The sequence below is a fragment of the Anomalospiza imberbis genome, chromosome 1 (genome assembly GCF_031753505.1).
Source record: "Anomalospiza imberbis isolate Cuckoo-Finch-1a 21T00152 chromosome 1, ASM3175350v1, whole genome shotgun sequence".
Classification (NCBI taxonomy): Eukaryota; Metazoa; Chordata; class Aves; order Passeriformes; family Viduidae; genus Anomalospiza; species Anomalospiza imberbis.
The window spans coordinates 4,525,449-4,539,175 of NC_089681.1; the positions used below are offsets into that span (position 1 = coordinate 4,525,449).

At 40.4% G+C, this 13,727-nt stretch overlaps 1 protein-coding gene across 20 annotated transcripts in view; it reads left to right on the forward strand.

The window, feature by feature from the left end:
* PTK2 (protein tyrosine kinase 2) overlaps positions 1-13,727 on the forward strand; it is a 194,823-nt gene that overhangs the window by 99,429 nt on the left and 81,667 nt on the right. For all 20 annotated transcript variants that reach the window (XM_068180039.1, XM_068180049.1, XM_068180099.1 and 17 more), the window contains 2 exons: positions 1,158-1,324; positions 7,309-7,396. In XM_068180039.1, the coding sequence (XP_068036140.1) occupies positions 1,158-1,324; positions 7,309-7,396 (255 nt within the window). The remainder of the gene's footprint in view (positions 1-1,157; positions 1,325-7,308; positions 7,397-13,727) is intronic.

A 13,727-nucleotide genomic window follows, 5' to 3' on the forward strand; every position in this document is an offset into this window, starting at 1 on the left:
ATTAATGCCCCCCCTGAGCCTCCTTTTCTCCAGGCTGACAGTACCATCCTATAGAAAATCCTCTCACCTGACTCACTCTGGCTCCTGTAGAACTTCCACTGATTATGTGCTGATGTTTTGTTGGAATTCTGAGCAAGAATCACTTGTGCATCTCTGCATGCATCTGTGTTTGTGTGTAGCTGTGTGAGAGTTTTCAGCAGGAATTTTTCAGACCATTCCAGGCACAGAAGCAAAGGCCTGTGAGTGCCTGAGAGAAGAGTCTGGGAGCAGCGATAGCCCCGGCTCCTGCTGAGCTCTGAGCTCCTGCAGCAGGGATCTGCTGCCTTGCAGAGAGACATGGCTTCCCTGGGACAGGACTGTGAGGAGGCAGCAGAGCTCCTGCTGGCTCCCTAATCGGGATGAGAGCAGGACAGCCTGGCATGCTGCACCCGAAAGGGTGCTCATCCCTGCTCCACTAACACATTTGATTTTTACGTACTGCATGTCAGACCTTTCTGATGGCTGACATTGCAATCTGCTGCGGGTTTATGTAAAAGGTTCTTTCTTGGGCAAGAGATCTTCTGAAGTTTATCTCAGGGCAAACAACATTTGTTGTGTTTGGGAATGCTCCTAAATAATTGTCTCTTGCCTGGTTTTATAAGGAATCTCTGCTGAATCTCAAATGAGCCGGGGGAGGAGGGGGGAAGGAAGCCAAGGGGCTGTGGTGTGACCTATGAAATCCTGGCTGTTGGGGCACTGAAGTGGATGAAAGTCCAAGATGATTTTCTGGTTCTTGATGGAGAGCGACTTTTAAAGGCTGCTGGTGGGTTTTTTGAACTAATACATCTTGCTTTCATCCACAAACCTGCTTTTGAAATTTTGGCTTTTATGTTACTGTGTTTTACATAGAGGAAATACTAGTCTAAATCTGATAAAATGCATGGGACATATTTACTGATGTTTTCTGAAGTTGTGCTGGTAAAACCTCAGCAATTGTAACTGGTTGTGTGAAGGAGTAGCTTACAATAAAATATGTTTAGTATTTTTAATGACGTCGCTCCCTATGTGCTGCTTTGTATTTTGTGTAGGGTATTACATGGTAATATTTAAAATTAATATATATGTATATATTTATTGTATTTTACAGCTTATATGGAGTGTGTATTTCTCTGTTTTAGGGCATAATTCAGAAGATTGTGGACTGTCACAAAGTGAAAAATGTGGCCTGCTATGGATTACGGCTCAGTCACCTGCAGTCTGAGGAAGTTCACTGGCTACACCTGGATATGGGGGTGTCCAATGTGAGAGAGAAATTTGAACTAGCCCACCCTCCAGAAGAATGGAAGTAAGAATATAAGTCTGTTCAATGTCAGTCATATAAGTCTTCCTGCCTTGCTGTAAAAAATACTCTGTAATTTGGTTTACTAAGAAAGATCTTCTTGTATTGGAATAGAGCTGGTGGAATGGGGGGAAATAAACCCACCAAACATCTCTCTAAAAGCTGTGAGCAATATTTTGTTTGCTTTAAGGGGTTTTTGTTGTTGTCAGGGGTTTCTTGCAAACTGAAGAGAAACCTGGGATTTAGAGGAAACATGAAATAGGAACAGAAATCCCCTAGTCACTTGTGCTGAAATCTGCAAGTTTTGTCATACTTAAAAGTTTTAGGATAAGAGTGGTTTTCCTAGTTGTGGTATAAACACGTGGCTGCAGTTTTAAAAGGATAAATCTTGTTATTTAAATAAAGCCAAAAGGATATTGTTAAATACTGGTTGTAATTTATAGACTGAACAGTAGAAGTGTGATTTGAAAAGAGTGAAATGCAGTCAAAAATAATTTTATCCCTCTGCTTTTGAAAAACTTTTCAGTTGTTAAACTTCATTATATTGAGACCTAGAGCAGTAAGTGACATCTGCCTTCCTTTTGACTGTGATCTTCTCAAATTACACCAAGAGCAATGAACACTAGAAAAATAACTGCAGAGTTTTGTGGGTTTTTCATAGCCTGGACACATTTGCTGAGGTTTTTCATGATGCTAGTTAGTTGATTAAAAGAAGTGGCTTAACCTAAGTTTCTTCAGCTTTTTAGGAGGGTAAGGTGGTGATGCCCACTCTGGAGGAGAAGGAAAGTCTCTCCACTTTCCTGGTAGAAAGACAAGAGGAAGCTAAAATTTATTTGCAGAAAGACACAGTAGTCTACTAGAGAAAATGGGGAGCTCGGAGTTGTAAAATACCAATAAGCCAAATAGAGATTAAACCAAAGAATAGATTACTGTTGTTCCTTGTTCTCTGCAGGGGCGTGTCTATTTTTGTGGTTTATGTTCATAACCACAATTGTGCTGAAGTTGCTGGTTGTTTTAAAGGATGCACATTAACTTCTGCAAAGGTATTATAAATAGTCTATACATAATTTCTCACAGGTGGAGTTATTCTAGCAGATATCACATTTGGTAATACTCAGTTTGTAAATTCTCTGCAGGGTCCCGATTTTAACAAATTCCACAAATTCAAATAAATTAGGAATATTTAAAACCTGTGTTTCAGGAATGTTGCATATTCTCTTCTATGCATGTTATATTTTATTGATTCTGTTATCTACACAGGTATTTTCCTTGATAATATTGTGAAATCACACCTTAGAAAGGAGGAGATTCCTGAATCCTTTCTGTGATTAGCGGTGTTATCAAGTGGTGGATGAGATGTGAATAATTTATGTTGTAGAAATTTGTTACCTAGTGTACCAGTGTCAATTCCATTTTTATAAGGCAGTACAACTTGCATGGTACACATTGCAGAACACATTTAATTGGTTTTAAAAACAAAGTTAGATATTGTTTTGAAGCTTGTGGAAAGGAATTGTGTAAAATGCTCATGAAAGAGCTATGATAAGGTGTAAATTATTCAATACCTTTCCAAGTGTCATTTAATGTGTTATCAAATACATGCAGCCTGACATACCTTTTAAACCCAGAGAGATTTGCTGTGTGTAATCAAATGCTGCTGTCATATTTGTAATGCCAAAACACAAAGTGTCTACGATCATATGACAGTACTTGTAGAAATATTTAGATTACTAAAGGGGAAGTAGTCTTGGAATGGTTCTTAAATTAAAAACTTCCTATAATGTTAGTAAACCACTCAATATCTCACATGTTTGTTGTTTTTTTTTTTATCTTCCAAATTAAGGGGTTGTGTGTTCACAGTGTTCAGAAATTAAATCTTGGAATTCTTCTGGAGTAATCCAGGTACTAGAAGTTACATGAATTGTCATTAGGTTGCACACAAAAGTTACCAGGATAAAATCCATCACCCAGCTGGGCGAGCCAGGGTTAGCAGGATGTAGGGCTCTTAAATCATAGATAACACCAACCCTCATCATTTTGTGTAATACTGAGCCTTGAACAGCAGGCACAGCTTCTGTCCTTCATGTCTCTGACAAAACTGCTCTGTGCCAGAGCCCTGTTCCTTTCGCTGGTGTTTTGTGTCACACAAAAGGAATATCAAGAGGTTCACGTAACAAGCTGTGTGTGTTGGAGCACCCTGTTCCCCACACGACAGACACCTTCTAGCTTTGTAGTTTGGGTTTGTGAAGCAGGTCCCTGTAACCAGGTGACATCCATGCTGTGGCCTCTGGCAGGTAGGAGACACCCCAGTGCTCAGCAGTCCTGGACTGTGAGTTTTGGTAGCTGTGATACAAAAGCCCTGGCACAGATACAAGGCCAGATTATGTGTGGGATGGTTTAGTGAGTTGACCAAGTTGATGTAACAGATCCTTGCTGCACTCTGTCTTCTCTCTTCTCTGGCTTCGTTATCCAGTCCTTTTCCTTTCCTTCTGTAAGCCTTCATACTTATATAAGCCTGCAGCGAGCTGATTCAGTTCATTAAACTCACACAAGACTTCCCCTTTGTCTGCCCTTTTGGTTCTCATCTTCTCTGTTCTGGTTACTTTTCTGTTGATGTGAACTGAATCAGAACCTGCTGGAGGTAAGGTTGCGATTGGCAAGATTATTTCTTTCAGTGGCACAGGTTATTAAGAGTTGGATTATCCTTTCTCTTTTGGCTCCACCAGCTGCCCTGGTAGTGCTTGTTACTGACAGGGAAGCTCCCAGAACTGCTCAGTGGTGTTCATTCTGCTGTGGATGGGTCACTTCACTGCACAACCTGTGAGCTCTATTGATGCTCACCTTTCTGAGGTGTGTCAGTGCTTCTGAGCCCCAGTGGAGGGGCAGAGCAGAAGCAGAGTGGTGATCTTCCAGCAATAATTTAGCAAACATAAGGGGAGTGATCATCAGCTGGGATGCTTGCTCCGAAAGCAGTTCTGGTTTGTGAGAAAGGGACATGTCATCCTTGTCAGTTGGCTGCATTTCAAAGCCAGTAAATGTGGAGGATATTGAAAATTGAGCCCATCCTTGTGTTGGCCTTTGGAAGTCGGCTCCTTCATTCCCACAGGCCCAGGCAGAGATTAGGTTATAAATAGCTAATGAAGGTCACTCAGGGTGACTGTCCCAGCTGAGCTGCTTTGCCTTACCTGATTTTCTCATGAGATCCTGTTGCAAAAAGCAGCACTTTCATGGCTGATCAGTTAAGAAGACACGTCCCTGTAAAGGAGGGAGATTGATTCTCCTCTGTTTGTTGGTTTGTTTTTTGTTTTTTGGTTTTTATAATCCCAGAGAGTAATGGCGTTCTGCATCCTAGAATCTCAGAATCATTTGGATTGGGAGAGACCTCTAAGGTCATCAAGCCCTACAGTTAACCCAACTTTGCCAAGGCCACTACTAAACCATGTCCCCAAGTGCCACATACACATGTCCTTTAAATCCCTCCAGGGATGTGATGCCACCACTTTCCTGAGCAGCCTCTTCCAGTCTTTGACAGCCCATGGAGAAATTTGTTCTGATATTGAATATCCAATTTTCTGATCTATAATTCAGTCTAAACCTCTCCTGGTGCAACTTGAGATGGTTTCCTCTTATCCTATCACTTAGGATGGAGTGATCACTCTATCACTTAGGAGAAGAGCCTGACCCCTACCTAGTTACATTCTCCTGTCGGGGAGTTGTAGAGAGGGATGAGGTCTCCCCTGAGCATCTTTTACTTCCTCAGCTGCCTCTCACCATATTTGTGCTCCAGGAGAGATTTAGGTTGGATATTAAAAAAAAATTCTTACGGAAAGGATTGTCCAGCACTGGAACAGGCTGCCCAGGGAAACAATGGAATAACCATCCTTGAAAGTGTTCCAAAGTGTGAATTTGGCACTTGAGGACACTGTTTAGTGGTGACCATGGTGGTGGTGCTGGGTTGATGGTTGGACTTGAAGATCTTAAAGGTCTTTTCCAACCTTAACGATTCTGTCATTCTAAAATGCACTGGATTCTAGAGCCCCCCAAAAGGAAGGAACTCTTTTACACAGACTTGTTTTATTCCTTGCAATTGTTCTGCAATTGTGTTTGGCAGTAGATTTTAGTGGATATGGCAGAATAAAAAAACAGGAGAGGCTCTGCTTTTCTGGACAGTCTGCTCATGCTGCCTTCTCTCCCTGACACATAAACATCTGGAGGTACAATTTGGCTGACACCTAAATTCTAGTCAATAACCAGTTATCTGCTGGGGATCATGAAATGGAAAGGCTGATCAGCATTAGAAGGTGATTTTGTGTTCCCTTACATATGAGAGTCATCTGTGAGAGTTTGTCTTAACTGTGACTTTGAGTTTTTTGTTTATCTGTATCTGTGTCCTGTGTCACAGAATGGTTTGGACTGAGAAGAACATTTAAGGATCACCAAGTCCAACCCCCTGCCATGGGCAGGGACACCTTCCATTATCCCTGGTTGCTCCAAGCCCCATCCAGCCTGGCCTTGAATGCTTCCAGGGATGGGGCAGCCTCAGCTTGCTATGCCAGGGCCTCACCACACTCAGAATAAAACATTTCTCCCTTGTATCCACTGTAAATCTACTCTCTGTCAGGTGTTCTCAGCCTCTCCTGCATGCATTTCACTTTTTAATTTAACAATGTGTTTTCTGTGCACAGGAATTATGAAATGTATTGCCATACCACAACCAGACATCATTCTGGTATTCTTTGTTTGTATACGGTGTTTGTATTCTTGACTTAGGTAAATTACTTTTTTCCCTTATTTTAATGATTTCTAACAGGACAGTGTATTTTCAATGAATTCTAAGTAAATAAGGACATTACAAGTTCTGCTTGCAGTGGAAACCTAGGCAGCACTTACCCCTAGTAAATTTTTACCAAATCCCCACATTAATCTTGATTACAGGCAGCCAAATGACTTGCTGAAAAGAAGTTCTTGTCCTGCTGAAACCAACTGATTAAAATGTTGTAATATTTGCTCTTATCATGAGCAGATTGTTAAATATACTTACTTTGGGAAGTACTGTTAAGAGTGTGTGTTAGGATATGCTGTGTTGGCACAGCCCAAGGAATGGAGACATTCATTATCAGACTTTCATTGATGGAATGTGTCAGAGGAGGAAGCAAACAGTCTGTGTCAAACACCGTAGGCTGTTACCACAGGACAAGCGAATAATACTAAATTTAGGGATTGAAAGCAGAAGTTTATGACAAGAAATATTGCTAAATTTAGGGGCTGAAAGCATAAGTTAAGGTTTGAGAAGTGATACGGATTTGGTGTAGGTCGTGGGTCAAGGCTCATTCTGAATTTCTCTCACTTCTGGTGCACAATTACATTAAAAATATGACTGTCAGGTTCAAAGCTGTTTGGCTTTTGCATGTGTCTTGATGATGAATAATGGAGCAGAGAACCTTTTTGCAGAGAAATCCCTTCAAAACCTATGGAAAATCCAGAGGTGAATATTGGGCCATAGGTCAGAGAAGGAGCAGAGTCGTGTTCCTTGCTCTCCTGTAGGATGTGGCTCCCTGGTGAGTGACACCGATTGTCACTCCTGGAGCAGCAGGATCAGCGTTTTAAGTCCCTGCTTGTGACAAGCAGAGATAAGAGCTGTTGCCAGGGGTCATGTCAGTGCTTCTGGCAGCTCATCTGTTGTCACCTAAGTGGGGCCTCCCTTCCCATGGATCTGGACCTTATCTGCTCCAAGTCTTGATGCTTCGGTCCCCTCTGGAGCTCTGAGAAGGCAGCAAGGCTCTAAGTTTGCTTCTGTTACAAAGGTCCTTTGTAAAAATCTCTGTGAAATGTCTGTTACAGATAAATTAGTTTAGTTCTCTTGAGCAATCAAAAAGGAAGTTTTCCATTAGTTTTCTAAGTTTATTTTGAGTTTATTTATATTTTTAAGAATGTTGGGAAGAAATCTTAATTTTAATTCTGCTCAACAGTCTCTTTTTCTTGCTTTTCAGATATGAATTGAGAATTCGGTATTTGCCAAAAGGATTTCTAAACCAATTCACTGAGGACAAACCAACTCTAAATTTTTTCTATCAGCAGGTATGTTCAGTTATTCTGCTTTGTCTTTTGCTGAATTTAGAAAACTCTGGGTTTGTTTATGTGGGCAGCATATTACTGCAGAAACAGAAAAATGGAAAAAAACTTAAGGTTGCTTATATAAAGCAAAAAGGGCACAAAGCCCATGGCATCTTTCTGCTTGAGAAGTGGTGAGGAATATGTTCCAAAACCAAGGTGATTCTGCAGGTAATAATTGTCCTAACTCAGATAAAATTGACTGTTGTTCAACTGGCTTCTTACAGTTAATTCACACTTGATTAAACAGATGAATTTCTTTATTTTTGCAAGTGTAAGTAAGTGACAATTTCACTACAAACCATCAAATGCTTTTTCCACTCACATTCTTAGGTTATTTTCTTAGGTTTAAAATCTCTTCTGGATTACTAAAACTGCGTAATAGTCAAAGTTTCTATAAATTAAACACTAAATTCTAATTTTATTCAGGTAAATTATTTTGATCTGCTTTTGCATCAACAAGCTCAACATAAAATCTCCTGGGGATATTTTTTAGGGGAGTCAGGACTAAAAAGGTTACCCTAACTCCAGCAAGCACAATTGTGCACACAATTTTCTTGTCTTAGGTAAATTACTTTTAATTTTTTTTTTACTGTGTGATGCAGTTTTTGTATTGATTTGTGATGAAGTTGACTTCTGAAAAGACACTTGTCCTGCAGTGCTTCCTTGGACTTCACATTCTAGTTTAAGTGATTTGTGTGATATGCTGGATTCAGCCTAAAATGTCTGAATTTTGGTGAGTTTTTAGTGTAGTACTGCCAGGGGTTCTTGTACAACAAAATTGGTTTCCTTTTTCCTTTAGCAGCAAGGAACTTACTTTGTACTGGCTTTAAACACAGGAGATTTGTGTTTCCCATGATGCAAAAGTGGGTGATGAGCTCCAAAATAACTGAACTTCATCACTTTCCTGTTCAACACCCGGCAAGCCTGCAGTGTCCTCTCATTTCTGCCTCAGGGAATTGTTTCTTTAAAGCAAGGAGTTTGAAATGCCAGAGGAATATTTGTTAACTTCTAGCTAAATTTGGAGAAATCATTACAAACGGATACAAAGGGCTCAGAATAGAAGGTTTTTGAAGGTCATTGGGACCAATAGGCAAAGCTGACAGCTGTCTGTATGTGACAGTGCCCTGAATCCCAGTGCTGTTATGAAATGAAAATCAGAGGTTCTTGTCTCCTTGCTCTGCACACCATCCCATTTATTTTCTCTTCTTCTTTCTTTTTCACCTTACAGTGAGGTGTTTCTGCATCCAGTTCTTTAAAAGTTACTGCTCTTTGTTTTGGGGTGCTGTAAGGTATTTGGGTCTCCGTTGTCATGGAAATCAGGTGCAGAACTTTCCAGAGCTGTCATTCTGTATCCATGATTCTGCTTTGCTCCATACATTTCACTTGTCCTCTTGGATAAACTAGGACAATAACTTTCATGTGGTAAAGTGTTAAGGCAGCAGCAGTGACGTATGAAAAGAAGGCAAGAGAAGAATTTAAGCAGTAACACTGCATCATAAACCAGGCCTACAGCAGAGAGGGGGATAAAAAAAACAGGGAAAGATGATTTTTCACATTCTGTTCTATCTCAGTGTCATTCCTGCAACATTTTAACATCTTCTTTTGCTAACCACTGCTCTCAGTCAGATGCATCATGTTGTGTGTAGGCAAGAACAACAGAATGTACAGAATTCCTACATGCATACATAGATATCCTGAGCTTTTTGCACAGAAGCAACTGTCAGAGATAAGGAGTGTAGAAACCAGTTAAAATATTTTAAAAATCTGACAGAAACAACGCCTCTGTTGTCAAATTGGCTTTTCTCAATGTGAAACTCAAACACATTGCTGTCTTATATGTTACGAATGAGTAAAAAAGATTTTTGTGAGGACCAGATGCCTGTGACTTTCTGGTCAGGATGAGACTGGGAGCCTTTTTGCTAACTTGGTAATATCCAAACATGTTGTTTGTCTTATTAAAAATGTATAGCAACAAATTTAAAAGTTCATGGAGAAGGAGAAGAAACATGATTTCCTCTGTCACCCAGATTTTGGAATTTTAATTATTTTCTTGAATCTGATTTGCAAGCTACAGTATTGTCGAAAAAGAAAGTTTAAATCCTTAAGTGATCTTCATCCTATGGAAAAGTACAGAACGTTTTGTAAAGATAACAAAATGTTACTTTAATCACTGTCAACAGACAGGGTTTATTCATCCAGCTCACCCAAAGCACAATTACCAGGCTGTTAAACCCAAAGCTGGCACGCGTTTGTGCCTTCACATGCATGACTACTCCCATTCACTGCAGCGAGTGCACTGCCCTGTGCAAATCGCTGCATTTCAGGCTTCTCAGCTTGGGCCTGATATGGGAAATCACTATTTTCTCCTTGATTTTTGACTGTTTTAAAGATGCTGTGACCTTTCTTTGGTTTTGAACATTCTTCATCTTCAAGAGTCTTGAACAAATCAAGAACCTGTGCCCAGAACTGTTTGTGGCTTGACGTGCTGTGATCGTGGTGCTCGTTCTGCCATCTGCGGTGGGCGTGAGCTGCTCTTAATTGGGAGTGTAAAGCAGGGCACTTAATGAGACCTTTCATTCTGCAATCTGTACAGCAAGGGATTAAAATTAGTGTGTGGGAGCAGGGGGAAACCACACAACTCGTTAATAACATCAGAATCAGTCCCACTAACGATGCCATGCGGTGCCTCTTGTGCTCAGGCTGTGCCTCAGCTTTGAGGGCAGAGATGGGGAGAGGCTGATCTTTAGGTCATTCCCCCTCACTGGAGGAGCTGTGTGTTCCAGTCGTGTCATTTCACATTCCATTTGAGAGCTCTGATCAACAAACTAATGCTGAAACTGTGCCTTTTTGTTTTGTTACTGCTCTCTTTGGCAGGTGTCAGAGGTAGTGGGTGACAGGACTTCAGGGGTGTCCTCTCTTTTTTCAATCTGTGGAGCATTTAGGTGGTGATTCTGCATGGACTGCATTACTCCCTTGGGCCCAGCTGCTTACAGTTTGAGCCAAATTAGGCAAATTGGATCCCACCCAGTGCTGTTGGAGGGGTGAGGCTGAAGTATTCAAAAATCAAGAAAAGGCAGATTTATGGTTGTCTCCACAGTTGGCAGATGCTCCCTGCACAGGTTTTATGTGCCAGCCTTCAGTTGTGTCCTGTGCTATTGAATACCCAAATCTGAGCCAAAGTGAGCTCTAATCCCACCCCCAAAACCTTTAAGGTGTAGTACAGTGAATAAAAATGCTGTAAGTTAAGATTTATCAAGAAGTGGCATCCTTTGTGTGTGTGTGTTCTGTTGACTGTTTTATAAATCTCTAGTGAAGATATCTAGGTTTTTGTACGATTTTTAACGTTTTTCAGAGAAAACAAACATAAAGGTACAAAAGGAGAATTAAAAATCTCAAGTTTTTAGTAATGAGATAAGATTTCACCATTTTCCTGTCCTTTTTGGGAATATTTTCAGTTGCTTTAAATAAGTGTTAGTGAAATTCCTAGTGAGTGTCTTCCTTCCCCTGTGTTCCAGTGACATGGCTGTTGGGAAGTGGAAATAAAGGGGACAGGCTCCTCTATTTTGCCTTAGTAGCCGAGTGAGGAACGAAAGCCATATCTCAAATCAAGATAGAATACAGCTTTTAAAAACATTAATGTAATGAGAATCAGACGTAAGCTACTTGAATTGCCTTCCTTTTATAGTGGGACAAGAGCCTGCACACATTTATCCTTGAATAACATGTTAGCCTGCAGTAATTGGAGATGGTTTATCCCTTGATGAAAAGGGAGTAAGCATCTGTATGGGGGGTGGGGGCAGCTCTTGGGCATCAGCTGTTCCATTGTTGCTGTGCTCGTGCTTTAAACAGAAGACTTTTAAAGTAACTTTTTGGGGTTTTTTTCGATCCCAGTGAACAAGAAAAGGTTGTTTTTATCAGTGTTGAATTTTTCTCTGCTGCCTTGTTTAGCCTGCAGTGTGGAGCTACCCTGGAGATGTTAAGATGTATAATAAAGGAGACCACAGAACTGAACTTTGTTTTGAATTTACTTTTTAAAATTAACCAAAGTTTCTGTAAGAAGAAATTGCAAGCAGGGGATGATCTCGAAGTTAGGGCAGGTCAGTGATACCCTGAAAAAATTGGGCTGAATTCTGAGGGCTCTGTATCTCACCAGACAAGTACACTGCAGGTTCATTTTCATAAGAAAACTCTTTGCAAAAAGAAAAGAGAAAAAATTATACTTTTTCTTATTAAAAAAAAAAAGTAAGGGAAAAACATCCTCTGAAAAAGTGCAGGAAAAGTTTATTGTGGACAATTGGCCCTTCTTTTCTCTGTCTCTGTAGTGTCTGTAAAGATTATGTTCACACTCAAAAGGAGTTTCATTACATGAAATATCTCTTTATATTGTGGCAGATAAATACATCATGCAAATTAAATTATTTTTATAACTCTGTCTCTGACATGTAGGAAAATTTAAGTCCAGGCAATTAGTGTTATAACTTAATGATTAAAGTTTTATAAGGCTTAGGTGCATGAGATGTAATTTGAAATGCAGGCTGGGAATTAGACTCTTTAACCTAATTAAATAACAACATCTCTTACACCCTAAAAAAATAGGAGACCTAAAGCAAATGACTTTGACAGGAAAAGCTTTGAAGGAAATCAAGGACATTGGGAGAAAAGCTGGCATTGTTCCTGATGCTGGCAGCCTGTTTAAAACAATAAAACCTTCAACAAAACAAAACAAAAAAACCCACCAGATCTTTCATGAAGAGTTATAGGCTGAGACATAAACTGTGCCCTACAGGGGGGTGGCAATATAAGAACTGCAGCTGATTGAAAAGATACTAAAAGTATATATTTTGATACAAATATTAATGAATCTGCACCTCTCCTGTCTGCTCTTTACAGCTTGGAAAAGGCAATTAAAAGTAAGATTTCCTTGACAGGGGTAGGTTTCTGAAGTTGCTGAAATTCACAGTATCCCATAAAGTACTTATTTTGTCCTGTAAAAGTTGATTTACACCCTCAAAACTATGCTGGCATTCTTGTTTTAGGCTCTGCTGTTTGTATAGTTGTGGAGCTGCTTTGGCTACAAATGTTGTGTGCCCAGTGTCTGCTTTCCCTTAGTGCTGTGTGGTAGCAATGTGAAACTTCCTTGTATTCCTTAGCACCTCCTAAATGGTCAGTCATGCTCAGGCCAAATGGAAAGGGTTGCTTTGATTTAAAATTTCCACCTGTCAGCCAGAGCAGTGAAAATCCTCCTTGTGGGCTTTTCTCAAATAGCTCATAATTCAGCCTGATACACTGAAAATGCTGGAGCCAGGTTTCCGTGGACTGATGTGTGGATATCTCTCTTTAGTAGTCTAGAACAAAATGCTACTGCAATTAACAGATTAAGTTGCATATAACAACAAAAAGAAACCCACAAAAAAGTTGATTTACGTTGATGCTAGGACTCTCTTGATCTGGAAATTCAAAATTGTGTGTTGGAAAGGAGAAGTATGAAATGAGCTGGGAGCAAGGCTTGTTCAGTAGGTTGAGCTCTGTATGGCTCCCATGAGTCCAGTCCTACTTTGTGCAAGGGCTGTGAGGCAGCAGCGTCTCTTGCAGTGACATCTGGAGCTCGGCCCAGTCGGACAGACGGCATCATTTTTAGCTGCTCTGCCCCTAACAATGCCTTGTCAGAAGTTGGTTTCCCCCAGCCCATCTCTAATGCCCTTATTATTAACAGAGGAGCTTCCAAAATTAGTTAGAGATGTCAAAGATCACCCCTAGATAATATAGGGACTGTGACCTTGGGACACGAAGAGGAGGAGCAGCTGAAGGCAGATGGCAGATGAATGTTATCCTGATACTGGAGCTGGGCTTTTAACTCCCCTAGATGAGGCCAAAGCCCTAATTTTCCCTAATATTGACTTATCTCCTATAGCAAATTTAATACGATCAGATGGGTAAATAGGGGTGGGAACACATATGTGTTTCCCTCCTGTGTGTATTTTAAAAACTACCATTACGATCATTAAGGTGGCTCCTAAAAATACTGATGACATTAGAAGCAGACATTGGGCTTTTGTGCATATGGGGCTTCATTCAGAGCAGATGAGGCACAAATCTTTCAGGCTTAATGCTGCATCAGATTTCTGAGGCTGTAATAGTGAGGGTTGAGACCCTGTTCTTCCCAGCTGATTTTGTAGTGATGAAAATTTGGTGTTCTGTGTAAACCTGGAAAAGAAGGATGGAGGAGCAGTTTGGTCCTTACAGATGTCAGAATTTATACTGGGTGACTGTTCCACGTTAACCCAATCATGTGTTG